Source organism: Papaver somniferum, chromosome 7 (assembly GCF_003573695.1).
Source record: "Papaver somniferum cultivar HN1 chromosome 7, ASM357369v1, whole genome shotgun sequence".
Taxonomy (NCBI): Eukaryota; Viridiplantae; Streptophyta; class Magnoliopsida; order Ranunculales; family Papaveraceae; genus Papaver; species Papaver somniferum.
The window spans coordinates 72,822,505-72,832,263 of record NC_039364.1 but is presented as its reverse complement, the minus strand read 5'-3'; the positions used below and the strand labels follow the sequence as shown (position 1 = coordinate 72,832,263).

General features: G+C 34.9%; 1 protein-coding gene across 1 annotated transcript; it reads left to right on the top strand.

Moving 5' to 3' along the window:
* The first annotated feature begins 4,946 nt into the window (after positions 1-4,946).
* On the top strand, positions 4,947-7,115 carry LOC113297604. The gene is made up of 4 exons (XM_026546132.1): positions 4,947-5,172; positions 5,282-5,348; positions 6,496-6,585; positions 6,741-7,115. The coding sequence occupies exons 1-4, from the start codon at positions 5,011-5,013 to the stop codon at positions 6,818-6,820; spliced, it is 399 nt and encodes a 132-aa protein (XP_026401917.1). The 5' UTR covers positions 4,947-5,010; the 3' UTR covers positions 6,821-7,115.
* The last annotated feature ends 2,644 nt before the right edge of the window (positions 7,116-9,759 follow it).

The window sequence follows — 9,759 nt, the reverse complement described above, 5'->3', positions numbered from 1 at the left end:
TATATTTGAACTCTAGATAGACATAGTATTAAGGAATACAATACGAAGTTTATTGCTTAACCATTATACTTTGTAGATAAGACATTTCCATAATCATTTGAATGCTATTGTGATTATGTATGGGTATGAGGTGAGGATTTCATCCTAGGGAACAATGTTTTACATGTGTTCTAAGGAAGTAAGTTCATAAACTTGTTTGTGAATCAAAAAGGAAATCGTCAGGGTTATTGGTTTTGTTATTCATTGCATATCTTATGAACAACCAATATGTGTGATTGAGTATAAAAGTTCACGACTTGTTGTGTTCTTGGTAGAACTATTCACAAAGGCCTGACTTATGTATTGGTATGACTTTTATTAGTGAAACCGATCTTACGTAATCACCTGAGATGATATGATCGGGTTTGTGATTTAATGTCTGACCAAATATGGGAAAGGGGAACCGATCCTAGTAAGAGTGCAGTACATCACAAAGGGGAACCGATCCTTGTATGAGGTGCGACAAGGTTTATAGCAGAAAGGGGAACCGATCCTATGAACATGTGCAACACGTTTTTTGGCAAAGGGGAACCGATCCTATGGACATGTGCAACACATATAAGTTAGATACCATATATATATGGGGATCAGATCCTAGTACCTAGTCAACCGAATTTTGGAAAGCTAGTGTGACTATGCACAATACTCACATGGAAGGTAGAACCGAAACTTGTTTTGGTAGAACCGTTAAACCCATGACTGTGATTGAATGTTATTTGATCAATCGCACAGTTCTTGAAAGTCAGAAGAAACAATTCTAAACTTGTTTGGAAGTGTGGAAAATCGGTTTCAAGGTTGTAAGTGTAAAATAGAACTTACAAAGTTAAGATGTCGACATACTTTGAACACGTGTTATGAATGTTTATTTCTTTAATTGTTCAAAATTATTCCTTAATAGCTAAGGGAAGAGAATCCCAGGATCGAAATATAAATAAGTTAAGAATCTTGTAATTAAGGTAATTAACTTTATTTTTAGGAAAATAAGAATTAGTAATGTGCATTTACTAATTAGAGATTTTCTGAGAGATTTCGATCATTATTATTGGACAGAGCATTTCCAGGAATTATGAAAACCGAATTTGTGCTTTAATAAATATCTTGAGAATATTTTCGGTTTTTGAAATTCCTTGGTGTCCAAACTTCCTTCTCTATAAATACTTGAAGTTTGCCTTTCTTGCAAACTAATCCTTTGTAACAACAAACTTCCTCTTTGTTGTGTTGTTACTGGTGTAGCCGCCTATTCGGAGAGGAGAGTAACCTAATTAGGCGAAATCTCTTACGACCGCTCAGTTTAAAGTCTTCTTTTGGATTGAGAAGATCTACGAGTACCGTTGGTGGGAAACTAGATAATTACGGTTTATCTTTTGTTTTCATTGATTTGATTGACTGACGGTGGTTGAACTTTGATTGCACCTAGTTTGCTTATGCTTGAGAATCTTCTCTTCTGATATAAGATTTACTCAAACTAGTTCAAAGTTTCGACAGGGATCTTTAGACTGTTGTTAGTTATAAAGACGATCTTGTGATAATCCATTGTTAACATACTCCGTTCTGTGCGTGATTGATCACAAGAGATTCAAGTGATTATGTGCAAGTTTTTATTCAAGATCTAAGAAGATTTGAAGATGAAGAAGATATTGAAGATTTCTTATTTGTGGGTTCATAATCTTTGGTGTGCACAATACTTGTTTCGTTAAAAGAGGATCCAATTAATAATCGGTTTATCCTTGTGATAGACTGGATTAATTAATTGAGTAGATCGACATCAACACAATTCTTTGGATTAATAGTGTTGTTGGCTTAATCTTAAACGATTACTTCGGGAATTGAACATAAGATAGATCTAAGGACCTGACGAAGGAGTTTATGTTAAGATAAACAGAAGAGCCTTTGTCCGATTCATATCACTTGGTTGAATAGAGTTGATACCAAACAGATTTGTTGTTCCTTTACTGTTTGGAATACGAACTAAAGGAATTGTTCCAAGTACATGACTTATTCATAGGTCGGAGGCGTGGGAATACAGACAGAACTAGGTGAACTATAGGTTTAGTTGTTTGGTCAACTATACGAAGTTAGGTGTAATTTTGTATAGCGGCTTAATCCCGAGAGTATTCAATTCTGGACAAGGTCCTGGGGTTTTTCTGCATTTGCGGTTTCCTCGTTAACAAAATCTTGGTGTGTCATTTACTTTATATTTCTGAATTATAATTGTTTTATTATAATTAAAGTAAATCACACAAACGTTAATTCATATTTACTTGATAAGTGAATCCTATTGTGTTTGGTTAAGTACGAACCTTTTTATCAAGTAACATACTTCGTTGTTGTATTGTCTCGATCTCGTATCCATAGACGATCACATGAAGTGTGAACCGATTAGTTATATTCTCTCGACTCAGTCCATATACAATCACTTTCGGAGAAAGTACTTATAGGTAGGAAAAGTTTTAGCTTGAGGTATATTTGGGTACCCTCACCTTTTCAGTATGATCGATATATTGTAATTAGTATGACCAACTCTATACATTGGGGAACCGATCCTATTAAGAGGTGCAACCGATCACAAGTATGTGGAATCGATCCTTGTAAGAGGTACAACAAGTCTTAGTAATTGGTAACCGATCATATGACTTGTGCAACCGATTACAACTAAATACCATAATTATGTGGTAACCGATCCTAGTACCTAGTCAACCAATTTTTGGAAAGCTAGTGTGACCGATCCTAGTACCCACATGGAGGTAGAACCGAAGCTTTGTGTTTTGGTAGAACCGTGAAACCCATTAATGGTGATTTGGTAGGATAATCAATCACATAGTTCTTGGAAGTCAGATGAACCAATTATAAACTCGTTTGGAAGTGTGGCAAATCGGTTCCAAGATTGTAAATATGAAAAAGGATTCACAAAGTAAAGATGTCGACATACTTTGAATATGTGCAGTAATTCTTATCTTTTATTGTTCAAAGATATTCCTTAATAACTAAAGGAGAATCTCGGATCGAAATAAATTGAGAATATTTTAATTAAGGTTTTTAGTTTTTATATGCTTTTAATTTCTAACAATTAAATGTATATCTTTAGAAAATAAAAATTAGTAATGTGCATTTACTAATTGGAGATTTCTATTGAAATTTCGATTAATATTTGGACAGAGCAGTGCCAGGAATTATGAAAACCTAATTTGGAAATATATTGCATATCTTGAGAATATTTTCGATTTTGGAAATCCTTGGTGTCCAAACTTTCTTGGTCTATGAATATTGAAGTTTGCATTTCGAGCAAACTAATCCTCAGAACCAGCAAAACTACCTTGTTCTGTTGTTACTGGTGGAGTCGTCTATTCGGAGAGGAAAGTACCCTAATTAGGCGAAATCTCTTACGACCGCTCGTTTTAAAGACTTCTTTGGGATTGAGAAGCTCTACGAGTAACGTTGGTGGGAAACTAGATAATTGCAGTTTATTATTAGTTTTCGATTGATTTGATTGACTAACGGTTGTTGAACTTTGATTGCACCTAGTTTGTTTATGCTTGAGAATCTTCTCTTCTGATATAAGATTTACTCAAACTAGATCGAAGTGTCGACGGGGATCTTTAGAACTGTTTGTATATCTAAAGACGTCTTGTGATAATCCATCGTTAACAAACTCCGTGCTGTGTGTGATTGATCACAAGAGATTCAAGTTATTTGTGTGCATGTGTTTATTAAAGATCTAAGAAGATTTGAAGACAAATAAGATTTCTTATTTGAGTTCATAATCTTTGGTGTGCACAAAACTTGATTGGCTGGGGATCCAACTATAATCGGATTATCTTTGTGATAACCTTGATTAATTAATTGAGTAGATCGGCATCAATACAATTCTTTGTGATTAAGAGTATTAGTTGCATAGTATAGACAATTACTTTGGTAGTTGTTAAATAGATAGATCCAAGAACCTGACAAAGGAGTTTATTGGGATAAATGGAAGATCCTTTTGTCAAATTCATATCACTTGTTTGAAAAGAGTTGTTACCGAACATATTTGTTGTTCCTTTACTGTTTGGAATACGAAGCAAAGGAATTGTTCCAAGTGCGTGATTTATTACAAGTTGGAGGCGCATGGATACTGAGGAAACTGGGTGAACTATATGTTTAGTTGCTTGGTCTCAACTATACGAAGTTGGTTTAGATTTTGTATAGCGGCTTAATTATGAGAGTATTCAATTCTGAACAAGGTCCCAGAGTTTTTCTACATTTGCGGTTTCCTCGTTAACAAAATCTTGTTGTGTCTTTTACTTTTCTATTTCCACAATTATAATTGTTTATATTATAATTAGAAGTAAAATACACAAACGTTAATTCCTAATTACTTGATAGCAATCCTATTGTGTTTAGTTAAGTCTGAACCTACTATCAAGTAATCATACTTCGTTGTTATATTGTCTCGATCTTGCATCCATAGTCAATCACACAAGTTATCTTGTTGTTGTATTGTCTCGATCTCGTATCCATAGACGATCACACGAAGTGTGAAAGGATTCGTTGTGTTGTCTCGACTTAGTCCATAGACAATCATTTTCGGAGAAAGGACTTATAGGTGGAAATTTTTTAGATTGAGGTATATTTCGGTACCCTCGTCTTTTTACAATGGAAAACTACGGGTGATTGGGACGGACACGGTTGGATTTTCCAAATCCGCAACTTTGACAGATTGGACGCGGGTGATCCCTAATCCGCCTCCGTCCGTCCGTTGCACACCCCTAGCTCATACTCGTCATGATGCAACTTTCCTTTAAATGGGCTTGGGTTTGAAGAACAAAATTTTATCACGGCCAGGTTGATTAGTTGGACCTAACTGATCAGCCACGTTGAAGATCCACACAGAACAGAAGATGCCTGTCCATAAAATCCTGAGACTTTAGGTCAAAACTCCTTTCGACTCTGAAACTTAAAGTTTAGGGTTTTGCAGTCCGAGCGAAGAGAGAGATGACAAAATTCAATGTAATTCAGAAGAAGAGAAGAGCACAAACTGCTGAACGTAAGAGAGAGCTTTTCGGACATCCATTAACTGGAAAACTAACGGAAAAACCTCAGTTTGTTCCTATCTCTGGTAAACGCAAGCGAAAGCTTTTTAAGAAATGGCGCAGGGTTTGTTTTCTCCGCCTCTCTCTCTCTCTCTCTCTCTTTCTGCTATAGAAGTAAGTTCTTCTCTTTGGATAGAGTTGGTTTTAATTTACTATTGTTTGTACATTTGTAGGACCAAAAGGAAGCCCTGGCAAAGGGTTTAATCACCATGGAAGATGTTGAGATGGCGGTTGCTGAAGGTACGAATTTATATCCTTAGACCTTTTCTTTTGTGTAGTTTTGATTTTACGTTACAGTCAAATTCTTTGGCCGCGTTTGTTAGAATTAGATCATTTGTTGATTATCTGATAAGAATTCGATTGTTGTTTTTGTATGGTACCTAGTTGTGTTTGAAGTTGCTCTTAGTTGGGTTCATGTGGGAATCTTATAGACTGAGGTTTGATACCTTCTGCAAGTGTTAGAATATGGGATGGTGTAGGGATAGATAATTTTGAACACTGGTCTTTGGGACAAAAAGGAATGGATGGTTTTCTAATACGATTCATAGTTTCTGTAAAGTAATGTTTATATTTCTAGTGGAAGAGCTTTAAGCCAAAACATAGTGTAAAAATGAAAGGTCTGGAAAGCTCTCAATTCATATACCCACTCTTTAGAGTTGTTGTCACTATATGATGAGTTCCTAGAGGATTCGTCTCATATTATTATTATTGCTTTTTTTTGGTAAATCTGAAGGGAATAAGAAAAAAAAATCAGTGAGTATCTTTGGAGTCGAGTAACAAATAGCTCATGATAAGGTGACGCAGGAGGAATGGTTTGGTTACTGAAATTTTGGGGTAATCATATTTGTGCTAGTGTAAGTATGTATGTCAACTGGTCGAAGTTCCTTTTTGCTACTAGAGGTTTCAACAAGCACCTTTATGTGTATGTACATTGCTTGAATATATCACGAGCAATTACTCCTGTCATTTGAAATGACTGTCCAATTAGTTGGCTTCTATTTTTTTTTTTGTTTACAACATTTTCTGTAGGCGAGTCTTCACTCTTCACTAATCAAAACTGTAAACAGAGAGGATATATTTAATATCAAAGGTTAGCGGTTCTGTGAAGCTTTCATCTCAGTACTGTTGAGTTAGCACTTTTTATGCATGCTAAATAATTAACATATGGCCTCAGCTATGTTCTTTCATCTGCTTCTTCCAAACATGTAATGTTTTTTTAAGTAACTACCACAAATTGCTTAGCTATTCAGGTTATTGACTGCATTGTGAAGAGTTGTTTTAAACAGAAATCTATTTGTGCATTGTGTATCGAGATTGAAGCTTCTTCACTTCTATCGTTGATTGTTCCTATATGAACATCTGATTTTTATTTACAATTGGTACTTAGGGCCATCCAAAGATAAAGCTTCCAAGACTTTGTCAAAGTTTCATATGAAGAAGAGTGCAAAGGTCCAAGTTAAAATGCTCAAGGGCAAAGGTATTTGCTACCCTAGTCTTGTACCCAGTTCTTGTTATCAATTTATAGTTATCTTGAATATTCCATTGTACTTAAACATGTTCAGTTTGTTTCATTTTAGTTATAGTATATTATGTTCTCGAAGATCAACTCCTTTTCCTTTTTTTGGTTTGTAGGCAAGGACCGAAAGAAGTCCACGTCCTCCAAGCCAGCATCATCAATGGAAGTGGCCGAAGTAGATGCCATGGTAGAATAATCACCAATGAACAGACACAATCTGTATTTACTGCTAAAGACTGTAATCTGTTTTTTCATTGACGGATTTCTTCAGAGTACCGACATGTTCGTGCAGAAGTTCTTATTTGGTTGTAGCTTAACATAACAGTGTTTTAATCTCTTTCAGTTCATTGAGTCGGGTATGTTTTGTATCTATGCGTGTTGGGTTCTCAACGTTGAAATGAAGAAAAAAAAATGTATAATCACTACATACCTGACACTTGCGTGGCTGCATCTCTAAATCCAATTGAACGTCCATGGCTTATTTTTCTTAACACGGCCATTGCTTATTTTGCTCAACACGCAGCACAACCATTTCAATTGGAACGGCTTTCTTGCACCCAGATGAGAGACCCGAATGCCATTTAAGAATGGATATGCCGGTTACACCAGGTTTATTGCCTAGTTTGCCACTTTTGCACCCACTATGGGCATGGCAAAGTGGCAAACATAACTGGCGAAGTGGTAAATATACCACTTAGCCAGATTCGGTATTGCCATTTGAAAAATTTTGAGACTGAAAAAAAGACTGAGAAAGAGAGAAAAAATTGTGTGAATATTTTGGTGTAAAAAATCAAGTTCGAAAATCACATATTTATACGGAACAGAGGAAGCGTCGTTGGAGATAGAGTTTCCATCGAGCTCGTTGGCGTTATAGACATGATCGTTCAATAGCATCTCTATCGCTGGATCTTTTTTTTCCATAGTGGCGTGGCTAATTTGCTTGGCCATCTAGTACATGCCATTGTGCATGGAGCCGGCCTTATAAGAGGAAAAAGTTACATGTTACTAGTAGCCACAAAGCCATAGTTAAGTTCCCGGTCCATTAAAAGAGAAAAAAATTACATGTTACTAGTAATCACAATAGGAGGAAAGAGAAAGAAAGAAAGTGGGGTGAAATTAAATTTTAAATTTTTATACCTGACATTGACCGAGTGATTTGTCCATGTTCAACATATTTTCATTCCAAACCTATTTCGAAATATTCAATTATTATATTAAACTTTATTTTTTATCCGCCTTGAAGAGATTTCCGCTCAACAATTATTTACCACGGGGAAGTTAGGTTAAAAGTTAGAATGTGACTTTTAACAATTCCTCGATCCATACCGAGAAACCTACCAATGAGTATAAATCTTGAATGTTGACAAATCCTTCTCCTAAATTGACTTTTCCCGGTTCTCAAAATTCGAGAGTTTTGTCCCTTGTGCAGTACATTTGATTTCATGATATTACAATTACATGAGATTTGTATTTTAATTATTAGGGGTTTTGATCTGACGTATCAACGTAATCGTCTAATATGGATTCATCTTTGGCTATTAGTCACGAAAATTACAAATCAATAAGTTAATATATCTTTAATTAGACATAATTTTCAAATTTATTTCCAACCCACATGCGTCTCCTCCTCACATATATTTCTTCCCTCGTATAAACAATACTCCAAATTAGGAATTTGTTATTCATCGTTGAAATCCCGAAAACGTATTTTTTGACCAACCAAAGGTTACTCGTAGAGAAAGAAAAAAAAATCGCCTAATCTAACCTTCTAATTTTTTTGGTTGCTTAATCTAAGAATATCTCAGTAGGGTGTGAAATTAAAGCATTGGGTGACTCCTTTTTAAACGCTTTTTTGATGATTGAGCCACATTGAAAAAAAGAAACTCAATGCATATGTTATTTGTTAATGGTTTATATTAAGTGTTTAGATTGAAATTATTCACTAAAAAACTGTGCATGTAGTTTTTCAATTCAATGGAGATTTTCGGTATTTCTTTTGTTTTATATTTTTTGTTTATATGAAGAACACCAAGAACGCCATGACGAAGAAGATGATGAATAATACCACGTAAATATATGCACAATCTGTGTATGTGTTTACCCTAACAAAATCAAGGAAGAAAATCATAATCAACAACTCACGTAATTCTCCATGTCCTCAATCCAAATGTACTAAAAGATCTTGTTTGATTACTTTTAATTAGTAGTACTATATAAGGGTAACCCTATGTAGATCATGTGTATTACCTTAATTGACAGACATAACAGGGCATGTTCCTACAAGCAAAATTATTGATGAAGATGATAACCTATAATATCCAAAAAACAATTATCAGTTTTAGGTGCGAATGAGACCCTTGGTGCAATTTAGTATTTCAATTAGCATTATCCCAAGTTATTATTAGAAAAACCTCTTCCTCCTAGTTCCTTGTCGTATAAGAATTGTAATATTTATTGGAGGAAATACGTCGTGCTTAGTATATCATATCAATACATTTAATTTGGGAGAAAATGAAAGAGTTAACAAGTAGTCATCGAGCGGTAGTATTTGTTTGAATTTACTTTGATCCTCATGGTATAATCAAGCTAAGTTCTTATTGTTTATCATAGAATTCTCTTGTTTGTGTTCCTTAGGGCTTGAATAGTGAAAGTCATTCTGGATAAGTATATAAGGATATGTTACTGCAAGGTTGAGGCAAGTTTTTTCGATCTCTTAGCCTTGAATACATGTAGAAGTGGCAGTCGAATATCTAGTGAACTATATATATACATATGTGTTCTATGATTGGCTTGTGATTTAATCAGTGGCGAAGCCAGAGCTTGAAAATAAGGGGGACTAAAATATTTTTGCAAAAATGTGAATATTTTGGTGGACTAATTATGAAATACTTAATAAAGTTAAAGTTGTTTATTTTTTTTTAAGGGGGGCTAGAGCCAGGGTTAGTCAACCCTTGGCTCCGCCCCTGAATTTAATCAATCACTTATTATTGACTAATGGTCATCTGATGGGGTTGTGTGATATGGCGAAGATGGTAGTAATTATAACTAAATTCAGTAGATATTCGATAGTTTGCTTCCATTTCCTATTGGAGAAATTGTTGCTCTAGACAAGTTATTTTAGTCTTGATCTTAGGT

What these genes read in the sequence shown, in the direction of transcription:
- LOC113297604 (XM_026546132.1), top strand. Translation starts at nt 5,011, where the DNA reads ATGACAAAATTCAATGTAATTCAGAAGAAGAGAAGAGCACAAACTGCT. An exon ending in TTTTTAAGAAATGGCGCAGG is followed by an intron (nt 5,173 to 5,281) that starts GTTTGTTTTCTC and finishes GTACATTTGTAG; the next exon opens with GACCAAAAGGAAGCCCTGGC. An exon ending in TAAAATGCTCAAGGGCAAAG is followed by an intron (nt 6,586 to 6,740) that starts GTATTTGCTACC and finishes TTTGGTTTGTAG; the next exon opens with GCAAGGACCGAAAGAAGTCC.